This window comes from Dendropsophus ebraccatus, chromosome 5 (genome assembly GCF_027789765.1).
Source record: "Dendropsophus ebraccatus isolate aDenEbr1 chromosome 5, aDenEbr1.pat, whole genome shotgun sequence".
Taxonomy (NCBI): Eukaryota; Metazoa; Chordata; class Amphibia; order Anura; family Hylidae; genus Dendropsophus; species Dendropsophus ebraccatus.
The window spans coordinates 21912564-21938240 of NC_091458.1; the positions used below are offsets into that span (position 1 = coordinate 21912564).

At 43.6% G+C, this 25677-nt stretch overlaps 1 protein-coding gene across 4 annotated transcripts in view; it reads right to left on the reverse strand.

Moving 5' to 3' along the window:
• The window catches only part of FAT3 (FAT atypical cadherin 3), a 485754-nt gene that overhangs the window by 40494 nt on the left and 419583 nt on the right, over positions 1–25677 (reverse strand). For all 4 annotated transcript variants that reach the window (XM_069969660.1, XM_069969659.1, XM_069969657.1 and 1 more), the window contains exons 12-19: positions 21411–21607; positions 20542–20695; positions 19472–19705; positions 7582–7971; positions 6298–6512; positions 4795–4932; positions 2568–2711; positions 294–491 (exon numbers count right to left, since the gene is read on the reverse strand). In XM_069969660.1, the coding sequence (XP_069825761.1) occupies positions 294–491; positions 2568–2711; positions 4795–4932; positions 6298–6512; positions 7582–7971; positions 19472–19705; positions 20542–20695; positions 21411–21607 (1670 nt within the window). The remainder of the gene's footprint in view (positions 1–293; positions 492–2567; positions 2712–4794; positions 4933–6297; positions 6513–7581; positions 7972–19471; positions 19706–20541; positions 20696–21410; positions 21608–25677) is intronic.

The window sequence follows — 25677 nt, forward strand, 5'->3', positions numbered from 1 at the left end:
GTAGAGTGTAGGCTCTTATGGGCAGGGTCCTCTTTCCTGTAGAGTGTAAGCTCTTATGGGCAGGGTCCTCTCTCCTGTAGAGTGTAAGCTCTTATGGGCAGGGACCGCTCTCCTATAGAGTGTAAGCTCTTATGGTCAGGGTCCTCTTTCCTGTAGAGTGTAAGCTGTTATGGGCAGGGTCTCTCTCCTGTAGAGTGTAAGCTGTTATGGGCAGGGTCTCTCTCCTGTAGAGTGTAGGCTCTTATGGGCCGGGACTTATCTCCTACAGAGTATAAGGTTAGAGCTGTACATACCTGTATGTTGAGGACATGCTCGTTCGCAATCATGTGTTGGAACACCACAGCAGAGCGTAAGACTCCTGACTGGTCCAGTACAAACTTGCCACCTTCATTTCCGCTTAGGATGGTGAATGTGAATGGCGGTCCATTGTGATATGAGTCTTTGTCGGTGACTACTAGCTGGAGAATACTTGTTCCTGTAGGTTTGTTTTCCTAAAAGATAAAGTAAACAAGTACAGTAGGTAAAGATTTACACAGCATGAAATAATAAAAAAAAATACCTAAAACCAAGGTGTCCAGTCAAATCCCAAAAACTGATCAAACAGAGATGAATGAATAGGCTGTATCCCAGTTTTCCAGGCGTTACTCCTGCTGTATCCACCCGCTCCACGGAGCGGGCAGACAGCGGGAATCTGCTGCCGAGCGTTCGGGTTCATACGAACCCGAACCTCGGCAGGTTCTGACCATCCCTAGCTATAGGCCAGTAGGCCATCTCTCAGAACTCCCTAAGACTGCATCCAACTTTTCCAGCTACTGGTATTAAAATGCATAATATTCGAGTTCAGATAAACCCGAGCGTGCTTGATCATCTCTATGATCAAACCAGACCAGATTTTATGTGTTGGATTCTCAGTCCACCATTTGTTATGCATAGTCTCCATAGAAGACCACTTTTCCATGCTGTTCTGGGTGGTCTTCTCAAGGACGTTTCTTTCAAGCTGAACTCTACAATATAATATGGAGCTACAAAGCCTCCACAATGGCTCCATCAGATGCCATAGGATCAGGGATATAAGCATTGCAGTAGTCATTCCATGTCTTATAGATGTTAGATAGTATTGGCTGGGATAGGTCTGTACGGGCGCATTAAGAGCCCAAACACCTTTCCCGACCATCGATGTGCAGAATGTCCTCCTGTTAGCCGAAATAAACATTTATGGGATGACAACATGGATTTACGATGAGCTCCTTATGTTCACATATTCCGATTTTACTGTAAAAATCCATTAATCAATACGGGAGTCTTTGCAGCCTGACGTATGAGCCGGCTCATTCATTACAGTACAGCGATGGCCGCCCTGGCCATGGAGCCGCAGAAATTATTCAGAAAGCGCCAGTCACATCTAATCCACGGTCAAGTGATCCGGCCATATCTCAGCCTCTTTAGAAGACTATCCCGGCCGTGACCTGCATTATGCATTAGGCGTCTTCTGCTTAGCTTTACATACATCAAGCAAAGTGGATAATTCTCTGCCGAGTGTAGAGGGACGACCGTGTTACCATCAATGGATGATGCAGAGGCATTACAGCTCCTAACAGCCGGACGGGAGAGGACAAGGGTATATAGGACCATTTGTTGGGACACTATATCATGTATAGGAATAGAGAATGTGACAGGGGTTCCTAATTTTAATGCATGCAAATTGATTAGCATTTGGATACATATATATATGACCACTTTAATGTATAATAAAAAGGGAACTTTAGCCTTAAATATCCAGTCTTCCAATACTTATTAGCTGCTATATGTCCTGCAGGAAGTGGTGTATTCTTTCCAGTCTGACACAGTGCTCTCTGCTGCCACATCTGTCTATGTGAGGAACTGTCCTGAGCAAGAGAAGTGTTCTATGGGGATTTGCTGCTGCTTCTCTGGACAATTCCTGACATTGACAGAGGTGGCAGCAGAGAGCACTGTGTCAGACTGGAGAGAATAGACCACTTCCTGCAGGACATACAGCAGCTGAAGACTTGGAAGACTTGACATTTTTTAAATAGAAGTGTATTACAAACCAATATATCTTTCTGACATCAGTTGATCTGAAAGAAAAAGAAAATAGCTGCAGTAGTCCTTTCAAATAAATGTATACTTTTTTGGTGTCTCTGCTGCCACCAAAGTTTGTGACACCAGTCGGTTTGAAAGATTTTTTTCCCGCCGGAGTTCCCCTTTAAGATACCCATACAACACAGCTTCTAAGGCTGCGTTCTGAGGATGAGGGGGGGAGACAGAAAGAAAAGCTCACACACAAATTTTTGAGTCTTCAGCAGAAAGCAGCAGCTGAGAACTCGGGGGAAGGAGACTGAATAGATAACAACAAGTATGGAAAGAATTGTTAGTCCCACCATGGGCAGCAACATATCAGAAGTTATGTTTGAGTGGAATACCCCTTTAAATCTACTTTAAATAATAGACTGCGGAACATCTTAATAACAGCAAAAATAACAATACAAACAACTAAACAATACAATACCTATCAATGGTAAGGTTATATTAAGGTTGCTGTGCTTTACCTGTATGACGGCGCTGTAGTTGGCAGGTGTGAACTGGGGGCTGTTATCATTGACATCCGAAATATCGATATTTACCGTCACGGTGGAGGAAAGGCGAGGAAAACCGCTATCTATGGCCTGAATCAACAGCGAGTAACCAGATACCTAGGAAGAAACAAAGATGAAATAAGAATAGAGGTCCTTATGGTAATGAAGAGATTGCAGCTGCAGGAGAGGAGTGAGCTTATTGTTACAGGAAGCAGTGACCCGTCCTCTCCTACAGGCTCTTGTATATTGGCTTCTATACTATGTACATCAGTACTGATATATGTTAATAATAATCCCAGTAAAGATGAATCTTATACCCTGTGGCCATTTGGACCATAGACGCACTTATACAGTTAGATGAGTGTGGCAGTGACCCGTCTATTCACGCACTGTTATACTGGGGGTCTAACTAGGCATCGGGGGTCTAGTGGTAGAGATGGTCCATAGACGATAATAACAGTATAACATATAATAGCTGGAGGGCCTTGATGTAGACTTTACATAGGACCCGGTCATGCCCTTTATATCGTTCTATAATATTCTGCCGAGTGCAGCATTTCTCTGTAAAGCTAGATATATATATATATATTTTTTTTTTTAAGGAAAGAAGTTGAATAGCTGAGAGCGACAGCACAGACATCTACAGGGTGGCTGGGTAATACAGTGCCAGCCCCGGGATCTCTGGGGAACATATGATAATATGAAGGTATGAAGAAGAGTCTTCAAGGGCCTCGTCACTTCACACAAGGCTCCTCTAGTGACGGCCTCATTGTAATTCTATATTACTATAAATCATCACGGTTGCCTCTATCTCCAGACTGAGATCATCTAGGACAGGAGTGTTAAACACCAGCTGTTGCAAAACTACAATTCCCATCATGCCTGGACAGCCGAAGCTAGAGAATTGTAGAATCAGCTACGTCAGCTTTTAGTTGCCCGGTCTTTTTGTTCTTGGAGAGCATCTTACCCGTCCTCACTCTACTTGGAAGACATGAACATTCAGCAGAGACGACTGTTCATGTGTATTGGGGATTGGGGGAGATATCCCCTTATAGTTTCCACAGATTTAACCCTTAGCATTAAAATTAGGTTAAAATAGGCACTTTGAAGATTTGTACGCCCTTAGGCTATGTTCACACTACGTAAAACTTGCCGATGGCAACAACGGCCGTAGTAATTTTTTGCGCAGTGGAACACAGCCTATTAAGCAATGGGATACACACATCGTATACGCTCCGGCTGGGATCTGTGCGGCACCGCAAATAACTGACATGTCAGTTTTCTGCGGCCGGAATTCAGTGAATTCCAGCCGCAGAAAGACCTGTCAGTTCACACAGTGAAGCGAGCGGCTCCAGTCGCTCACTTCACTGTGTGCTATGGTAAGCTCTGATGCGGGGGCACGCTGATCATCCGGATGAGATGATCCGGCCAAAGACCAGCCGTTCCGTGACCCAGCCGGGGTCACGGAACGGCCGGTCTCATACGTAGTGTGAACATAGCCTTAAAGTGGACTTGTCAGCAGAACAACATTGGTGTCAATAATCCCATGGATTCCCAAGGATTCTAGGCATACCTTTTTAATGCAAATAAGACCCAAAAGTCCAGGGGGAGTTCCTTAAAATGGCATGAGCCCAGGTAAGTCCAGCTTATGTCCTCTATATCTAGTGGCTGTCAGTCAAAATGGGGTAGGCTGATGCAAGAGGGTTGGGGATAAAGAAAACATGGGCTGGACTCACCTGGGCTTGTGCCATACTAGGGAACACCCCCTGGACTTTTGAGCCAAATTTGCATATTAATAAAAAAGCTTGGGCATGGGAAAGACTATGGAGATAATAAAGGTATGCTTAGAATCATGATAAGAAGCAGTATCTAGCTACTAGCTTATTAATGCCCCTGTTTTTTTACTGGCAGGTCCCCTTTAAATCCCCATTGGAAAAAAAAATCTATGTGTGAAAGGAAGTTTATAGGATTCCACCGGCTAGCAATGTACTGTAAATTGAATAGTAGAGGGGCCTGGCCACATATTTTCCCTATAGCGACCACTGCAGGATAATGGCAGCATTACATGGTGACCGTCCACTTGAATGGCTGACCATGTAATACACAGACGGGCAGGAGCAGCTGTTACAGTGCGGCTCTCTGTTATCAGCTGATGACACAGGACCTGTAATGGATACAGACAAACAGTACTTCATCCTACCCGCTCCCGGTCCAGTTTGTCCTTCACTTTGATCAGTCCTATGACTGGATCGACGGTGAACTGTTTATCTTGGTCCCCATTAATGATAGAGAATGTAATATGTCCATTTGTAGGGCTGTCCATGTCTTCGGCAAACACCTGAGAGTAAAAGCAATATGACTATTAGTAATAATAAACATAACAATACCGATTTACATAGGACTGCAGGAAAACCAACGGCTATGACTTAAAGGGTTTATCCCAGATTCAAAAAGAATAACTTATTTTTAGGGATGGTCCGAACCCTCCGAGGTTCGGGTTCGTATGAACCCGAACGCTCGGCATCAGATTCCCACTGTCTGGCCGCTCCGTGGAGCTGGTAGATACAGCGGGAGGAACGCCTGGAAAACTGGGATACAGCCTATGGCTATGGTTGTATCCCAGTTTTCCAGGCGGTCCTCCCACTGGATCCGCCCACTGCACGGAGCGGGCAGACAGCGTGAATTATTACCGAGAGTTCGGGTTTGTACGAACCCGAACCGAACTCGGTTAGGACCATCCCTACTTTTTTTAATTAAAAAACAGTGCCGCCCCTGTCTTCAGACTGTGTGTGGCATGGATCTCCAAACTGAGGCTGTTGCAAAACTACATTTCCCATCATGCCTGGACAACCAAACCCAAAGCTTTGGCTGTCCAGGCATGATGGGAGTTGTAGTTTCGCAACAGCTGGAGGGCCGCAGTTTGGAGACCCATGGCGTGTGGTATTACAATTCAGCTCCATTTACTTCAATGGAACAGAGATGCAATACCAGACACAACCTGAAGACAAAGGTGGCACTGGTTTCGTAAGAAAGCGGCCATGTTTGCATTTGGTGCATCCCCCAACCTTACTAAATAGGAAATCTGTCTATGGAGCAACAATATCATGGAAGATGTATCACTGCATAGGAAGATGTATCATTTAAGAGTCTATAAAGCCCCTCTAACAACCCCTATGGGAGTTGTAATAGCAGCCAAATTGGTTGTCACAGCTTTCCTGGCAATTGAGATGGCTTACAAGGTCAATTCAAGGACTGTGTTGGTGATTTTTTATTTTTTTTATTTTTTTATTATTTTTTTTTTGGGGGGGGGGGGGGAGTTTTCAAGGAACCGTAACCATTATATAATATGGAAAAATTTATTTGCTCAGTGTACGGCTCGTGTTTATTTCGTTGCGTCCCCATAAATGTAATTAGGTTTTCTAAACACTCTCTAGGCGCAATTGTTATGGCCGACGCGTTTCAGTACAAGGGATTATGTTTGCTTATAAGATGCCGACATGTTTACTCACTCAGTCCGTAAAAATCCTATTACGTTTTAGGAGACCATTGTAACTGGCGTGCTGATATTTATTTTACACCGTGACCTTGGGTAGGACACAAGCCCATCATGTAAGCAGGAAATCGTAAAATTCCCAGCAATAAACACTCAGCCACATAAAAGTTTTAATAGGTTCTTAAGAAAAGCTTGAACGGTGACACTTACCATAACGACAGAATCCCCGATAGAGGCGTCTTCGCTGATGACAGCGCTATAAACCTCTTGGCTGAATGTCGGAGGGTTGTCATTCACATCCGTCAGGTTGATGTTAACCGTTGCCACCGCGCTAAGAGGAGGGCTGCCGCCATCTTTGGCCTCCACCACAAGGTAGAAGTTTCTGCAACCTTCATAGTCCAAAGGATTGACCACTACGATTGCACCTGAAATGAAAAACGAGTTGGGTGTTTTTTTTCCCACTTACAAAAAGTTGCTGAAAACCAATATGGCCACCATGACAGATCTGATAAGGGGTAGATGTACAACTTTTCCATGGCCCGAAATTACTTTATTTAGATGTATAGGCATGTTTCAGCTGGACTCGCCAAATGGCCAACCATTGGCCAACCCTCCAACAGATGATGTTGGTAGAGATTAGAGATTATTAAACAGTGCTAATTTTCAGGCCTTCCCGTTCCGTGGGAAAGGTGGCGACAGCCCGAGTGCCGCCTGGAAAACAGGGATACAGCCTAGGTAATAGGCTGTATCCCTGTTTTCCAGGCGGTACTTGGGCTTTCTCCACCTTCTCCACGGAACGGGAAGGCAGCGGGAGTCAAATGCCAATGGTTCGAGTTCAAACTAACCTGAAAATTAGCACTGTTTGATCATCTCTAGTAGAGATAAGGATTGGGCATGTTATATTTCAATTGCCCAAACTTTTTGTTCTCAGTGAAATAAGCAGGCACCAAAGCCTGGCAGCAGATTTTTCCCAGACTCCCCACCCAGTAGTCAGCGCACATGACCACTCAGTCATGCCAACCCTTCATGTGTATGGTGGATTTAACCACATCTGGTAATCCAACAGCTATTTCATGTCTATGGCTCTCATGAGACCTCAATGTTATCAAGGACCTTAAAGTAGCACACTGTCTGAGGACCCCACTAAACAGCACCCCATTTGTCAGCCTCCTAGACCACTTTAGGTTCCTATTCCCTCCTCTCTTAGCCTTGCATCAGTAAGCATTGATTAATGTTGGTTTACCAGTAGGGATTTGGTAAGGTCTGGTAAGATCAATTTTAGTACAAATATAGGTTTACCATGATAGTCATGTGACATCATACTTGGCCAAAAAAACACAAGAATAATGACAATACTGTAATATCTGCAACTTTTTTCTAATATAATAATTCAATTGCTCATCTCAATATAATAATACAATAAAGATGAGCAATTAGTTGCCCCATGACCAAAAGTCACCATGGAGCCCTAGAGAGTTGACTACTGTTTTTTACCTGTCTTGGGATTGATCTTAAACTTCCCATGTTCGTTTCCAGTCCTGAAGCTGTAGGTTATATCTGCATTGGATCCAATATCCTTGCTTGCCGCAAACACAAACATAACCTGGGTGCCGATAGCCGTATCCTCAGGAACCGTGACCAGGTAATCTCTCCTCTCAAATACTGGCGGGTTGTCATTGACGTCCAAGACTGTGATGGTAACAACTGCAAATGAGGATAATGGCTGGAGGGGACTCCTGTCCGATGCTTTTACTGTGATGTTATAGGATGATTGGACCTCCCGATCTAGGGGCTGCTCCAGGACAATGATGCCTGATTGCTCATCCATGGTGAAATGTCCATCTGCAGAGTCAACAAGGGAGTAGACCACCTTTCGGTTTATACCTAGAATATAAAAGCAAAATAGGGATTCAACACTTGTGGATTAAAACAGTGTACAAGCAAAGAAGGGAAGGGGAGAGAAAGGAAAAACGTGTAAGGAAGGGATTAAGGAGAAGAGGAGAGCAGGGGAAAAATGAGGAAGAAAAGGAGGAGAACAGAAAAATGAATGCTGAAAATAAATAAATAAATAAAAAATAAATAAAAAAATAAATGCTGAAAAGGGAAGGTAAGAAATGAATGGGGACAGGAAGGAGATGAATGAAGTGGGGGGCGGGGGCAGGGGAAGAAGAGAAAGGAAAAGGAAGGGAGAGAAGGAATCTGAGGAAAGTTCAGTCTATAGGAGGAGAAGGGAAGGAAAGAGGAAACAGAGGAGAAGGAAAAAGGAAGCAGAGGGGAAGGGAACAGGAAGAAAAGAGGAAAGGGAAATATGAGATGATAGAAAGAGAATAAAAGTAATGGAGAGTAAGGAAAGGAATAGGAAGAGAGTAGATGAGAGGGGGGATAGGAAAGAAAACTGAGGAAGATTAGGGGAAGGGAGAATGTAGTGTCCCAGCACAGGTGTGCCACTAAGCTTTATTACACCTGAGCAAAGTACCTTTGTGAGGTATCGCACAAAAGGGGATGAAGGAGATTGTATTGTATGTTTTCCCCCACTAGGTGTCACTGTCTCTATTATGCACTTATTGTATACAGCACAGCTAAGGGTGTATGGGTTAATTGCCTGTGTCACGTGTACGGTTCTTGTCCAATTGCAGATGGAGGTGCTTTCCCTCACTTTTCTCTCCTCTCCTGCCTCTTCTTTCTCTACACAACACAGCCCCACCAATCACAAGGAGGTTTAGTTTGCCCCTATTAAAGGGAGGTTAGTTCCTGATGGTAGCTCTCTACTTTAGTCTAGTTAGTGGAGGCGAGAGACAGGGAATCACCAGCAAGCACAGATTCCTTATGCAAGTAACCACAGCTAGCATGCAGTGCTAGAAGCCTTAAAGAGGTAAAGTCATCATTTGAGGATAACCTTGTCCACACAGGGGATCCTTCTAAAGGGTGCAGTGCAGTAGCTGCCACAAGATAGGTACTGACCCCAGTAGGACAAAGAGCTGGAACAGAGCTGAAGTATCCTACTGCGCAACGCACGGATCTTCTGGGAAATCTTGGAAAGTCTGCTACTCCTAGTGACAAGGGCCTAGGGCTCACACTACCCCAACTTGGCACTCCGTGAACTAGTTAGGCCACAAGATGGTCAGATATACATATCTAAACGTGAGTGTTCTCTTCTTCTACTACTTCTTTTATACACTATCCCTGGAAGAGCGTACAACTACATTGGACAAGTAAACTGTTCCACTGGTTAAGTGTTGGACTCTGCCTATTTTTGATCGCACCCGCACCTACACCTTACACTTGGTTTATTCCTCTCTCAAGCGCATTGCCAGTTTGTCCGGGGGTGGATTCCAACACCACTCCTGGCCATCGTGACAAGTGCCTAAGTGACCCTTCACCCACCTAGAAGCTACAACACCGCATAGCTGCATACGCATACGACAAGAACACTAGTGGAGAACGGCAAAGAGAGAAGACATTGGAGGGGAGGGGGAAGGAAAGGACAAACAGTAGAGAAAAGTCTGAACATATTTTATGGCCACAGACCTGAGAAACAAATATAGCAGACTTGAAATAATAGGGTCTTTTCTTTCTCTTTCTATCACTTCTTGCCCCGGGTGGAGGAGATGTAATGGATGATACAATAACCTTGTAGCTGGTTTATGATATCATTACTTTTAATTGCTGCAGTCAGCTTCTACTCTGGGAAAATGTTGTTTTTTCGCTGTGGTTGTGCATCGTTGTGTTTTTTACGGTTGTGCATCGGCCTTAGTGATCTTAGAAGTGTCCCTCTAACCTACAATCTGCATTTCTATAACTGGCCGCCTACACGCAGACAACAGGTGCGCCATTATATTGAAATATCGGGCCGCAAAGCTTGTGCCGCAGTCATCCAGACATAGGTCATGCAATATGGAAGCCAACTGGACGGCTTTATCCTTCTGCCCAACAGAAGTGACAGATGGCAGCACAAGGCTCCACATACTGATTGCATACAAACATTACTTGTCACAGATGAATTTCTACAAGATACAACATAAAGACATAGCACAGTCATGTTTGTCAACTGCACAATGCATTACTTAAGTATAGTTCTTCACTTATGGCCTATCCGGGTATACGTACGTCATAGAAGAGTTCCCCCATATGAGCAAAAGAGAAATGAATCTATTCAGTCAATGTACTACATTTACAACGTTCAACCAAATTACGCTATGAAATACTACCCATTGTCATCCTGCAACTTTAAAGTTCCTAACCAGTTCATAGAAGGTGAGTGCACAATTTAATACAGATAAAAATCAGTGTCCCCCCAGCATCCTCCTACAGGTCTCCGGTGTCCCCCGCCAGCTTGTTTTATTTATATTTACTTATGACAGCATGTTTTCGTTCCAATGTTGCTGTTTGTTTCCAACAGCAACATTATAACGAAAACATGCCGTGATAAGTAAATATAAACAAAACAAGCTGGCGGAGTAGAAAGCAATCGGCATATATGGGGATTATACCTACTGCTTTCTACCCCGCCAGATTATTTTGTGTATATTTACTTATCACAGCATGTTTTCATTATAATGTTGCTGTTGGAAATGAAAAATAGCAACACAGGAACGAAAATATGCTGTCATAAGTAGATATGCAAAAAATAAGTTGGCGGGGTAGAAAGAAATCGGCATACATGGGGATTGTGTTTATGCAAAGCTAGCGTGCAGAAAACTAACCGTATGCAACTGCTTAATCCCCTAAAATACACTATTAGGATATGTTCACACTACGTAAGTTCCACAGAAATCACGGCTGTTGTTACATGGTGCTACACATAGTATACACTTCGGCAGGGATCTCTAGCGGCGCCGTAGAAAACTGGCATGTCAGTTTTCTACGGCCACTATTCACTGAATACTGAAAACTGGCACATAGTATACACTCCGGCAGGGATCCCTAGCGGCGCCGTAGAAAACTGACATGCTAATAGCGGCCGCAGAAAACCCTGTCAGTGCACATTGTGCACATCAGAACTCTGTGGCGCGAAAGATCATCCGACCGGTACTGCAGTACAGGCCGGGATAATCTTTTCTGAGACTGGCCGTTCCGTGACCCAGCTGGGTCACGGAACAACCGGTCTCTAACAGATTGTGAACAAAGCAGACAAACACAGAGCGGGATGTACATACTGTATGTACGAAGCCTGCCCCGTTAACCCCCAGGCTGCTGGAGCGTATACATCAGCTGGTCCCCGCTTCGGCTTGCTTTGGGGGTTTCTGGCACATCCTGCTCAGCCAATAAAAGTGCTGCCCTGCTGCAGCGCACTGATTGGCTGAGCGGGACGTGAAGGCGTCGGGATCCCCCGAAGCAAGCTGAAGCGGGAAGTAGGCGAAGCATACGCTCCGGTGGCCAGGGGTTAACGGGGCAGGCTGCGGACATACTCACAGCGGGATGTGTATCCCGCCGCGAGTTTGTCTGCCATTGAATGTACAGGGCAGGGATCCACAGCGAGAAAACCGCTGCGGATCCATTACATGTGAACTCACCCTTATAGGGGATTAAGAAATGTTCCATTTTGTCCAAACCAAACCTGAATTTTATTTCAAAGTTCAGCGAACTTACCGAACCAAACTTTTTGAAAAGTTCTCTCATCTCTGATTGCGGTTACTGTCCAAAACCAGTTCTGACCAGTGATACTGGCTGTTGCCTGTGCCATGACTGGAACTCAGATTGTGATTAGAGATGAGCGAAGCAGGCGGTTCCCAGGCAGTATCCTCCCTCTGCACGGAGCCGGCAGCTTGAGGGATATGAGTGCAGATCAGTTTTGCTTTGTACGAAGCAAAAAGAATCTGCTTTTCTCATTACTAATGATTATAGTATTATGTGTGATGGGGCAGGAAAGGTTTCGGCCAGCAGCAGTTGTAGTTAGCTTGGGAATTCGGCAGATAGTACTGTGTTCCTGTCTCTCCTTATAAAATGATATAGGCACAGATAGTACTGACTCCTAGTTTAATATGTAGAAAACACCTTAAAATCATGCACAATACAATCTCTGATTCCAAGGTGCATAATATATGTGATTGGGCAGAGAGGTGTTAAGCAGGCAGCAATGGTAATCAGTCTGAGAATTCAGAAAGGGAATGTGTCATTAGAAAGTGAGCTATTCTTCAAAGGGGTTGTCCAGGATTAAGAAAAAAACTAAACAAAACAAAAAAAAACATGGTTGCTTATGTCCACAAAACAGCGCCAGTCTTGTGCTTAGTTTGTGTGCGGTTTTGCAGCTATGTTGCACTGAAGTGAAGAGTGCTAGGCTGTAATACCACAGACAACCTGAGGACACAGGGGTTGGAAGTTTTTAGAAAAAAGAAGCTATGTTTCTCATTTTAAGGCCACTAAGCCTAACAATAAACTGAACGTTCCCATTCTGTAGATAAAACATTTCAGAATTCTCCTCCAGATTATCATGGGCAGGATTACTATAAAAATGTGACACTGGTACATAGATAAGATGGGATCTAAAAATATATATTTTTTTATTTCAGTGGTCTTGAATCTTTACTTGGGGTTTCTGCTGTGCTGCTGATTCCCACCATAGGATCCAGCCATCCACAATAAGTGATGGTCACAGCATCCCCCTCCTCAGCACAGGTCACAGAGCATGCCTAGAAAACGTTCTGATAGAAGGCAATCCATCCCCTCCAGTCTATAGTTTCCTTTACATGACTGCTGTAAACCATCTCTTTAAACGCTGCTAACCATGCAAAGCAGAAACTTATGCAATATGGCTACCTGCATAGTAATAGAGGAAAAAATTACAAAAACAAAACTACCGCCATATTAATATACAACAAAAAATGAAGAAAAAAAAATCTTAAAATAGAAACAGATTAGAAAAACTACATGTTATAGAGTCTGTCTCAAATCAGTTAAAAATAGATAACATATTGATTGCCATGAAGTGTATGAATGAATAGAGACAGATAGTACTTTCCCAGCCTTTAGAACAGGGATGGGGAACCTTTGGCCCTCCGGCTGTTGCAAAACTACAATTCCCATCATGCCTGGACAGCCTTCGGCTGTCCAGGCATGATGGGAGTCGTAGTTTTGCAACAGGGCTGAAGTTTCCTCATCTCTGCTGCAGAATGATATAGGCACAGATAGTACTGTCACCCAATTTGTTGGTGAAAAAAGAAAACACCCATCAAGGGTTAATCCCGGCTCCACTACACGTCTACTATTCAGCTCTGAGCTGGTTTCCATTTAGATTTTGCTGATCCAGCGCCTGTCTACCTCTGGCTTTGTGCGGCACATCTGCATTCGGAGGCAGTCTGCTCTGATGAGATCTGAGGGGACGCTACATGCTTCCCTGCTCCTTCCAGTCAGGCTGAGTCATTTCAGTGCTAATTAAAACAGAATGCAGAAGCCGCCGCCGCACATCCAGCGATAATTTATTTCGTGTCGCGGTCTCGGTAGCCGGGGTGTTGCTGGTTTAGGGAATATTTATAAAGTGCCACATTCCAAAGCATCCGCAGCTTAGAGGTGTAAGAATAACAAATGACACTGGATGTTTAATACCACGGTGCCTCCTGTATATTCCACTATGGGTAGGAGAGCCTGGCATACGCCTCTGCGCACAATGTCAGCTGCACTGGAGGTGTTTATGGTGGAACGCATGTTATTAGACCAGGTGTTTATTATGCCCAATGAACCACTATAGACTAATATATATCGTACATGTTATCACGTGAACATATGGGGTCAGCCCTTCCCGCATTGTAATAGTGCCCTGAGTATATAACACTAATAATGTTATACAATGTAATGTACACCGCCTAGTGTCAATGAAGCATCTGGATCAGGGGAGTAACTAGAAATGGCTAGGCCCCATAGCAAGCTTTTAATTGGGCCCCCTCCTCTTCCTGACTGACCACTAAGCCGTCAAGTCTAGTCATAACTGCAAGCGCTGGTCAGGAGTGCCTGCACTTAAAGGGACATTTGCAGAACTTAATGCGGCGGGCCCCATGGCAGCCGCTACGGCTGCTACAGTGGTAGTTACACCTCTGGTCTGGATCGTAATTGCAATTACTGAGTATAACATGAACCGTGACATCATACATGTCCACAACATCTGGGTTGGGTGTTCAGTGTGTCCCCTACAGCCACAATAGCCCCATATGAGCTGCATGCTATAGCTATAGTTATATCCCTGTGGCCGCCTTGTCTCTTACAGCAATTAATGTAGGTACTGTTACCCTATCTTTTCCTGCTTCCCTTTTGCTTTCACAGGCACAGGTACTACTGCATTGCTAAATGAGTTAGACATAGACAGCTAGTACTGACTTCCTGCCTATCAATATAAATTATTTGGGTACAGATAGTTCTGACTCTCTTTTTCTCCTGCTAAATGAGGTAGTAGATAGGACTAACTCCGTGTTCTTCCGCTAAATGATGTAGGCACAGATACTACTGCCTCCTTGTCTATTCTTATCGCTGTAGTCACAGATAGTACTGCCTCCCTGTCTATGCATATAAATGACGTAGGCAAAGATAGTACTGTCTCCCTGTCTATGCTTATAAATGATGTAGGCACAGATACTACTGCCTCCTTGTCTATTCTTATCGCTGTAGTCACAGATACTACTGTCTCCCTGTCTATGCTTATAAATGATGTAGGCACAGATAGTACTGCCTCCCTGTCTATGCATATGCAGTGTCCCAGAACGCAAGGACTACTACTCCTATCGTGCTCATTTCTATCATTTAGTCCATGCTGGTTCTGGTAACTGTGCACACTGCAACTGCTGCTAGTTTTCCCCCTGATATTCCCTGGTTATGTGTATTCTCATGTATATCTTGGTATATATATATACTCCTGTGTATTATTATTACCTTGTACAGTGGTATGCAAGGCTGTGGATCACGTGCCAGTGCCCTGTAACCATGGTTCCTCCAATGGCTGACTAGCTCTGGCCAGGAGCAACCATGTGACTTCCCACTTCCTGCTGACAAGGGAGTTCAGCCCCTGCTTTCAAGCAAGTAGGTTGTGTTGTTCTGTCCTCTCCCTCAGAAGGGGACGGAAGCGTCTCTGCAGCCTCTTCACCATAAGAAGAGTGACTGATTCTGCTGCTGCGTTCCAGTAAACGGCTGCCTGCCTATACAAGTGTCCGGAGTCATCTTCTCTCTCATCTGGGTGTCGTGCGGATATCTCTTTCATCTCTACAAGTACCCACAGCAAGTATTACTCCCAAGTTCGTCCACCCAGCAACGCTAGTTTCTTCTCATACTACTACTCCCAACATCCGGCACGTATCTCCGCAGCCTATGCAGCATCACTCCTGCACTAACTGTCAAAGCCTGCTGTGTACCCAGTTGCAACCGGAGGAACTTGTTACTACTAGTTACCTCATCTATAATAAAACCGCTGTTACTGAACCCCAGCATTGGTGTCCACTAACTGGTGCCCTGACTAGGTGCAGCGAAGAATCGCATGCCCATCATCACCCGCAGATTCCACAGACCGGCCCTACAGCTGTGCCGCCCTCAGGCCTATACCGTGACAAGTATAACCCCTGCGGCTGCCCCGGTCATTGCCCGCTCATAACACCAGCACTGCGGAAGTGGCCCCCAGGGGCCAGGGCATCGCGCATATAAATGATGTAGGCAAAGATACTACTGTTTCCCTGTCTATGCTTATAAATGATGTAGGCACAAATACTACTGCCTCCTTGTCTATTCTTATAGCTGTAGTCACAGATAGTACTGTCTCCCTGTCTATGCTTATAAATGATGTAGGCACAGATAGTACTGTCTCCCTGTCTATGCTTATAAATGATGTAGGCACAGATAGTACTGTCTCCCTGTCTATGCTTATAAATGATGTAGGCACAGATAGTACTGACTCCTTGTCTATTCTTATCACTGTAGTCACAGATAGTACTGCCTCCCTGTCTATGCATATAAATGACGTAGGCAAAGATAGTGCTGTCTCCCTGTCTATGCTTATAAATGATGTAGGAATAGATACTACTGCCTCCTTGTCTATTCTTATAGCTTTAGTCACAGATAGTACTGTCTCCCTGTCTATGCTTATAAATGATGTAGGCACAGATAGTACTGTCTCCCTGTCTATGCTTATAAATGATGTAGGCACAGATAGTACTGTCTCCCTGTCTATGCTTATAAATGATGCAGGAACAGATACTACTGCCTCCTTGTCTATTCTTATAGCTGTAGTCACAGATAGTACTGTCTCCCTGTCTATGCATATAAATGATTTAGGCACAGATAGTACTGTCTCCCTGTCTATGCTTATAAATGATGTAGGCACAGATAGTACTGACTCCTTGTCTATTCTTATATATGATGTAGGAACAGATAATACTGCCTCCTTGTCTATTTCTATAACTGTTATAGGTACAGATAATACTGCCTCCTTGTCTATTTCTATAACTGTTATAGGTACAGATAATACTGCCTCCTTGCCTATTCTTATAAATGATGTAGGCACAGATAGTACTGCATACCTCTATATATGTATTAATGATGCAGGTACAGAGGGTACTGGCTCCCAGTCTGCCAGTAAATCATGTACAGTATACAACTGTATTGCCTCTTCTAGCAAATCACGTGAATACAGACCATATTGCTTCTCTTCCTGTATATCATTTTGGTACAATTAGAACTGACTACCTGACATCACAGTCACCTCTATTGCTTCTGTTTTCTCTATGCAGCGCTGTCTCCCCTTCCTTCTCATGATCACTGGGGGTCTCAATCCTAGGTTATAATAGCAATATGTCGTCACTGTATAAAATGGAAACGCTTGTTTAACTAATCTTAAGATTTCCTATTTTTATGAAGACCTCTTGTACATTACTCTCTGATGAAAAGTTGGAACTTTTCCATTTTCATAAAATCCGGGCCGACCTTAATGGCGGCTTCCCGTGAAACTTTCCGAGACGTGTGACAGAACCTCGCGATTGGAGTACCTTGCAATTAAGGTGTATATTCTGGACACATTCGGCAGAGCTTAAGCCTCTGTCAGATCCAGCAAGCCCTCCCTTTGAACTGTGCATCACTTTGGAAGAAAAATGTCTTCGAAAAAATGGAAAGTCTACAGAAATGTCATTTTAATAGCATCACTAAGAATATATCGTGATGATACAGCCCTCTTTTTGATTAAATTGCTAACACGGAAAGTTCAAGCTGAGGCGACCGGCAAGAAAAGAGAGGGAAGAAAACCGAAAATGTTCTAGCTCTGGGCTACAGGTTTCCTGATACATCACGATGAACCGGAGAATGAGTCTGTGGCTGAGAACAATTACTAGATATTTGTTTTATGGCCCTGGTCTGATGTATAAGCCTGATAACTACTACTGTCCTATAAACCTATAAAAATTCAATGAATGAGCTAAAAATTGTGGTTTATAGTCAAGAAAGAAGAACATATACTTACTGCAGTGTTGTCTAGTCGCCCGGAAAAAGGGGAGGCCATACAACAAAACCCATACCAGACCTCAGCACCCCAACCTTCATCACCACACCAATACCCAACTAGAGATGATCGAACACCGAAAAAAGTAGGGTTCTATCGAACTCGAACCTTGTCGAACCTTCCGTATTTGATTCCAGATGCCTTCTTGGTCCGTGGGGAAGGAGGAGACAACCCGAGTACCGCCTGAAATTTTGGGATACAGCCTAGGTATTAGGCTGTATCCCGGAATTCCAGGCGGTACTCGGGCTGTCTCCTCCTTCCCCATGGAACAGGAAGTTCGAGTTCGATAGAACCTAACTTTTTCCAGTGTTCGATCATATCTATACCCAACACCAAGACCTGAGTAGAACCCACACAGAGACCCTGACCACTCACTACCACTTAGTAGGTTAACCTCTCTGTTGGGGTGCAACCTCTGTTCAACTGTGCCACAAACTTCTCTATGGAGAGCCCATATTATAAACCTCATACCATGGAGGAGTTTGTAGAACAAGCAGTTAGACTTGTGAAGGACCAGTCCAAGAGGAGTCTATGGCAAGGTTAGTCAAGATTTCAATGTATCAGGATGAATGTGTGGACAATCAGGGAGATACTCAACTTAAGTGGGGATGCTTAGTGGTGGTAAATGGCTGGGGTCTTAGTTAAAGGCCTACAGAACTTCCTGGGTGCTCTTGGAGCTGGATTCTGGTGTCTAAGAGTCCATTTACACAGAAAGATTATCTGACAGATTATCTGCCAAAGATCTGAAGCTAAAGCCAGAAACAGACTATAAACAGAGATCAGGTCATAAAGGAAAGACTGAGATTTCTTCTCTTTTCAAATCCATTCCTGGCTTTGGCTTTATTTCTTTAGCAGATAATCTGTCAGATAATTTCTCTGTGTAAATACACCCTTAGGTGTTGTGCCATGAGTTGAATTGAGAGACCTGACTTATTTACGGATTAAACGATAGTTAGGGTTATTTTTGGGTGTGGTAATCTTCTTAAATGGGTATTTCAGTCTGGGTAGCTATGCCCCATCTAGAGTAGGCAAAGGGTAGGGCATAACTAAGAGATCGCAGGGAGGGGTCCGACCACTGGGGTTTCCTGTGTTCTTGAGAACGGAGAAGCCAAAATTCCTGTAGAACAGAGCTCCCAGCAATGCATGATTGCTGCATCTCAATTTAATCTCTATGGAGCTACCGAAATGACCTGAATATAGCTTTCGGCTCTCTTTGGTGACTCCATAAAGAACATATATAGCCCAGAGCTCGATTCGGTGGTGATTTTAGGGCCCCCTTTCTTGAAATCATGGGAGCCTCAATGGCTAAACACCCTGTGACCTTTTGATCCTGCCTCCACTTCCAAGACAGACTTGTCTCAGGGTGATAGCCCATTAAGCTAATCACTGGCTGCACCTAGAGAGCTCTGTGACCAGTGATTGGCTAAGCAGACAAGTCTGTCTTTGAAATGGAGGTGGGATCGTCTCGGCCAGAACTTGAAGATGCATATAATGTGGTACATTTCAAGATAAAAACAGTCCTGTGTTTACTGTGCAATAGTAAGAACAGCACTGGGCAGGAAAGAAAGCTAAGTGGGTGAGTATGCAAATGGCTTATCAGGGAGATGCATGATGGAAAATGGAGTTTCCTGGCTGGCACCATCTTGGATATAGATCGGCTATTAGAAAAATTAACTCAGGAATGGCAGCAGCTAGAAAGACAGGAGATGGCTCAAAATATTCACGGGGACTTGGTGAGTAAGACCAGCAAGCATTTCATTTTTTAGTTCTTAGGTGGACAACCCCTTTAATGTTTGCTACATTTGTAAAGCTAAGAAGACAATCTTTTGAAAAGCCACATGTAGTTTCTTTGATTTCATGATAGGAATAAGGGGTTTAGAGTTTCCTTGATAACCATGGCATGACCTTTTTCGGTTTACTCACCAACATCAGGGTCATTGGCCTGAACACGCGTCAGCAGAGCTTTGGTGACTGTATTCTCGTAGACACTGGCAGTGTAATAGTCGGACGAGAAGACCGGAGGGTTATCATTGACGTCTTCCAGAATTAAGCGGATTTCAGACTGGCAAAATCTTCCTCCACCATCCGTGGCTCGAGCAATTAAATTATACACCGGAATCCTCTCCCGGTCCAATGGGGCCAAGGTCTTCAGCTCACCTGAAATTGATTGGAAAAATAAAAGATGACAGCTCAACATGTAGCATATGTCTCGTTCCCTCGCAGGTGGCTGCTACCGACAACGTACACAATTTAATCTTCGTCTTCGCGCACATGAAGGCAATTAAGTCTGGACTGGAAACTGACACAGTGTTTTCAGAATCAGACCCAAAAGATTTTCATTGTTTTGTAAGATGCTTCTCCGCCACCCACCGGCTTTAGATTCTCAACATTTAATTAAAATACATGAGGTCAGCCAAACGCAACAGACAGTCTTTGGTTAACAGCTTCGTATAAATCCCTCAAGTTCTATAATATGGGCAGACTGCCAGCCTCGTAAATGTACTTTTTTGTTTTTTTTTTTGTTATTTTATTACCTTAATCACTTAGTATTAGTACTTAGTGTTTGCTGTTCACACAACAAAATACCTTTACGGGTACGACCATGTGTGATGGATATCTATGCGGAATATTTGCAGCATTTAAAGTAGAAGCAACGTAGATGGGATTTCTAAAATATCAACCACATTCTACAAAAAAAAAAAGTCCAATGATGTGAACTTTGTCACTTGTTGCATGGACTTTTTTTAAAAAAAGAATCTTGGAACAGACATGTACCGCATCTGTAAATCCATAGTAAATAGTTTTGATTTGCTGCCCCTATGGACCCCTACCCCTATTTAATTATAAGGACTGGCAATCTGAGCGGCCCACCTGGCATTTGCCCGGTCCACCAAATTGTCAGTCTGGGCCTGACATCCATATAAATTCCTTCCTTCCTTCCTGGACTTTCCCAAATCTAGGATAGTAGAATGTACCCTTATCTCTTAACTTACCACTTTCAGCATCTAAATAAAAGTTATCAGAGCCAGGTCCATGGAGAGAATAGCGGATCTCAGAGTTAATCCCGATGTCAGCATCTCGGGCACTGATCTTAAGCAGCATCTTATTGGGCGGAATGTCTTCGGGAAAGGAGGCTGCGTTCACCACCTGTGGACGGAAAGTCTCCTTTAAGTATATCGACCACATTTCTAGAAACATTGTTTATTATTTGGAAACTGTCTACCAGTTTTATCGTTGATGAAGAGTTATGAAAATAAGTTGCTCATTCGGAGTCAATATAGAGCATGCTCATTGTAGCCCTGCTACGGAATATTCCCTATAGCCTAGCATGGCAGAATCTCTATAGATCATGATGCTCGTAGCTTTGTCAGACCATTCTTCATGTAACTCTGCTTGTTTATTCCTCTCCAGAGCATGGTCCCTGCAGCCCTGGTTCTGTTTGTTCAACTATTCTAAAAAGCATGCTTACTGTATCTCTGTTTGTTCACTGTCTATGTAGAGTATGGCCCCCCCCTGCAGTTCTATTTAATGAGAAGAGAACACTCTCTGTAGTCACGATTAATCTAGAATTCATATAGATCATGCTCACTGTAGCCCTTATTGTTCTCTGTCTCAGTTGAGCATGCATCTGGTAGTTTCATTTCAAAGAGCATGCCCTTTATAGCCATGCTTGTATAGTGTCTCTATAAGGCACGCTCACTGCATTTATCCTTCCTCAGTGGCTTTATATTGCATGCTCCCCAGAGCAGTGTGTATTCACTGACATATGATCTTTGTAGCATGATTCCTATAGACTTGTCTGTTCTATTTACATAGCATATTCCTGTAGGCTCTCTTAGAATTCACTTAAATGTGGCTATACCTGGTCACATACGGGACTGTTGTCATTGACATCGGTGACATAGACTTCCACAACAGTCTGAGACACGAAAAGACCATCAGTTGCAGTGATGTTAAGTAAGAACGTGTCCTGTTCCTCCCGATCCAGGGACCTTTTCACATAAACTTTCCATTCATTCTCTATCAGCCCCAAGGCAAACTTTCCCTTGGGGTTACCGCCTGAAAACAAGAAATATGAGATAAAATTATAGTAAACCATATTCATGCACCTTTTTACTCCATTAACTTTAGTGGACTCTGAGAATAGCAAACTAGTCCTCTCCAGTATGTGTGTGTGCTCAATAGTCCTGTATATTTATGAGCATCAGCACACTACTGACTACTACTACTGGGCTACTGACTAGCAGTTATCTACTGTATCTGTACTGTGTATAGGCAGATAGCTATCAGTCTACAGAAGCACATTTCAGTTCGGCACTGCGTGTGGGGGTGGTGCACGTAGAGAGGAACAAGTCCAGCATAGACAATAGTCATAGAATTCTCGGCACACACCACTTAAGTTTCCGATTCCGAATAGAAATATAACTGTTACAGGACGCGTTTATGTTTTAATTCTGAAGATGATACAATAAAGCATTGGAAGCTTCAGTCAACATCTGGAGAGTGAAGGGAGTGGCACAGTACAAAGCCCTTTCTCCTGCATATTAGGAGAACAGTTGAACTGAATGATGGGAGTAATACACTGATCTGTTCAGCATTTCTGTCACTAGTTTATGCTGCCCTCATTTAAGGCAGCATAAACCTAGTGACACATTCCCTTTCAGTTCTATTTACGTAAACTGCAATACCACGCTCGACTTGAGGACAGGAATGGCGCTAATTCTGGAGTAATGCCGCCATGATTTTCTAACCTTTTAAATAAAACTCATCTATGGGCTGATCATACAGCTGGGCGCTTCCTGTAATTATTTCATTAAATATATATATATATAAAAAAAGTAGAGTTGATGTGAGGGAGAGAAATAAGTAGATAGCCCTAAAGAGGGGTCATCCGGGGAAGAGTTCAGAGATAAGCTTTAATTAGGTAGAAATTTATCAGGATGAAGGCTGGAGAGGAGAGCGGGAGATGAAGCAGAACAACCTTTTATTAGCCTGGAACGCTGACATTGAGAATGGCAATAACACTTTTCCACATCATTAAACCACATAGAGACAGATCCTCCTTGGTTAAACTGTTCTGAAGTCCAAGAAAGAAAAAAAGGGTAGAACCTGAATCTAAAAGGTAATTTGGAATCACAAAGGAAATGGAGCTACTTGCTGGGATGAAGCAGAGATGAGTTTGTCTCTGTCGGCATTCAAGCATGAGGAAACGGTTACTCCTACTGTCGTAAGGTCCAGATATCTAAGAGGAAGGAGGAGAGAGTGTAGTGATGCCTATGCCTCCTCCCCTTACTGAAAGCAATGGGGTGAGTGCTTCTCACTCTTAACCTTGGCCTCAAGGTTGATGTGGGTCGATAAAAAAAAAGGTCTTGTTTTGCACTAGGACAACCCCTGCTTAAAATGAAGCCCACCCACTCATCAGAGCCACTACATCCAGCCATCCGCTACAGCGGCCACTACAGGGCAAATGTAGTATTACATGGTGGCCTTTCAAATAAATGGCTGTCCATGTAATACAAGGATGGTCTGGGGCTGCCATAGTGAAAGCTGCTGATGCCAGGTAGGGAAGTCCCCTAAGTGAATAGTGTGGCAGTCGCACACTCGGCCTTCGCCCTATTTACTCTCTGTACTTAGAAGTCCAGAAGACAGTGAATGGAGCAATGGACAAGCATGCACACTGCTGTTCTATTCACCTATAGGATAAGAGACCTCAGATTCATGATGGGTAGGGGTCTGGTATCCTTACCAGTTATATACTTATCCCCTATCCTGTGGATAGGTGATGATTAGAGATGAGTACAACTCAAACATGCTCGAGTCGTATTGCTTGACATTTGATTACCGGTGGCTGAAGAAGTTGGATGCAGCCCTAAGGCTGCCTGGAAACATGGGTACAGCCATAGGCCTAGGGCTGTATCCAACTTCTTCAGCCACCGGTAATCAAATGCTGAAGGATCTGGCGAGTCACACTTATCTCTAATGATGATTAAATCTCGGGATCGACCTTTTAATAGAATGCATTAAGAAGAGCTAGATAGCATCAATTGGCGTCAGCCAATATACAGACTAAACGTTTTACCATGCCTTTAAGAGAACATAAATTGCAAACCCTTTAAGCAGTCCAGTGATCAGGTGAGGACTGACACTTAGAGGTCACAGACACTGTTCCGCTTGGTGGCTCGGTCCTTGTATCTGGTGCCGTACACTGCAGCACAATCAATGATCATTAATCATAGGTGTTACTTACCTCTATGTATTTTCTGTTCGCTCTACAAGATGCATTGCGTTACGCTGGAATAGTGGCAGAGATAATAGTCGTGTATATAAATAAGAAATGCGCGGGATATAAATAATGATCAAGCAGCCGGGAACAAAAATAAATAATAAGTTCTCAAAATGTAAAAGAACAAGATGGGATCAGATTTTTTCGGGTCACTTTTTTTCCTCTTGCACTGGACATTGGCCAATTTTATGAAAATTTCGCCATGGAATTTGCAGTCAGTTCCCTTCAAATCCTGAACCTTTGATCAGATCTAAATGAGCACGTAAAAGCCTACAAACAGTTGTAGCTACCCCCTCCATAGCTGATCCAAACAATGGCTGCCATTGGATAGACAAGCCTCAAGGGCCCGGCGTGTTTTTTGCTCATTCAGCTCCTGTTTTGCACTCGTGCTCTAGTTTTTCTCGCCGTCTCCTAGACACTCGCCCTAGAGGATATATACAGCCTAGGTCATTATATAACGTAACGTTCTTGTTATCGAGCAGATTACTTTGTCTCTCTAAGCCATTCCCGATGATTGAAGGCGCCAATGCACGACCCGGCACTGGAGCTGTCAGCAACTTTTACTGTTGACAGTAAATTTTCGGCACTTTCTCCAGTGTATACATACTAAGTGCCTCTTTGAAGGAGAATGATTAACAATACTTCATTAGTTTTGAGTGCAATTCTCAACGTATTGTCAAAAAAAAAAAGGGAAAAAATATCCAATTAAAATCCACCGCCAGTTGATGCTGCCGTGTAGTAAAACTGGCTTCGAGCGAGTCTACGAGCGATTGGATTAAATATCCTGAGTCCTATGCAAACAATTCGGCGTCTTCTTTCCTTCTATCCCCGCACCTCGCATCTAAGTCATCCAGGTAGACGAAAGACACAATATCATTTTCTGTGGCAATCACCATTAAAACAAACCAAGTGGATCTCATTATACGTAAAATTATTATTGGTTTTAGTAAAACTTTCTTATAATGTAAAAATGACGGAATGGATCATTGCAATGTGACATAAGTATCACCGCCGAGCTAAACGCCGCGCATTTCCCTAACTCGCTAGAATAATTGTATTGATTTTTGCTTTGTTTTACAGACGGCTGAGAGTCCCAACGGCACTTAACAAACTTTTTGGAATATATGCGAAGACGTGAGATGGGGGAGTTAGTGGAACGTCTGTGTGCTTTACGCATATAAAACTTCAATGATGATGTTTTAGTTGTTTGTTTTGTAGGTATTTAAGCCTCGATTCGCTGATTCGGCTTCCAAAGGTCTATTCGGAAATTGGCAATTGAGGAGTAAGAGTTGGTGGAATGGTCCCATTATAAAAACTATAGTTAAGAAAAGTGGTTTACAGTTTATATTGATGTTCCTCAACCTGTGTCTCTCTAAATGTAGGCTGTAAGAGCAGGATGGGAGCTGTAGTTTTGCAACAGCTAGAGTGACACTGGTTGGGGAACAATGGTCTATATGGGAACCTGCATTTTTGATTGTGGAAAGTGCTAAAAGTCAAGGGATACCAGGAGAAGCTAGTGAACCACTATGCCCCAATTGGATTGGGACAAGTTACAATGGGGTGCATAGTCTTAGTTCTATGTTCTATGACCTAATTAGTGCAACTAGTTAGTATTTGGTGTTGTTTTAGTTTGTTAGTTTTTGGTGTATTTGGGGCCTAAGTGCTACATGTGGCTCCAGAGCTACGGATTAGTGCTGAGCGGTGATCACAAGCTGTTCAGGTTCGTCAGTATTCCTGAACCTCAATGCTCGGCATTTGACTCCTGGAGGCTGGAGAAGCTATATGCTGCCCTAGGGAGTCCTGGAAAACTTTGCTACAGCCATAGGCCATATTCATGTTTCCTGGC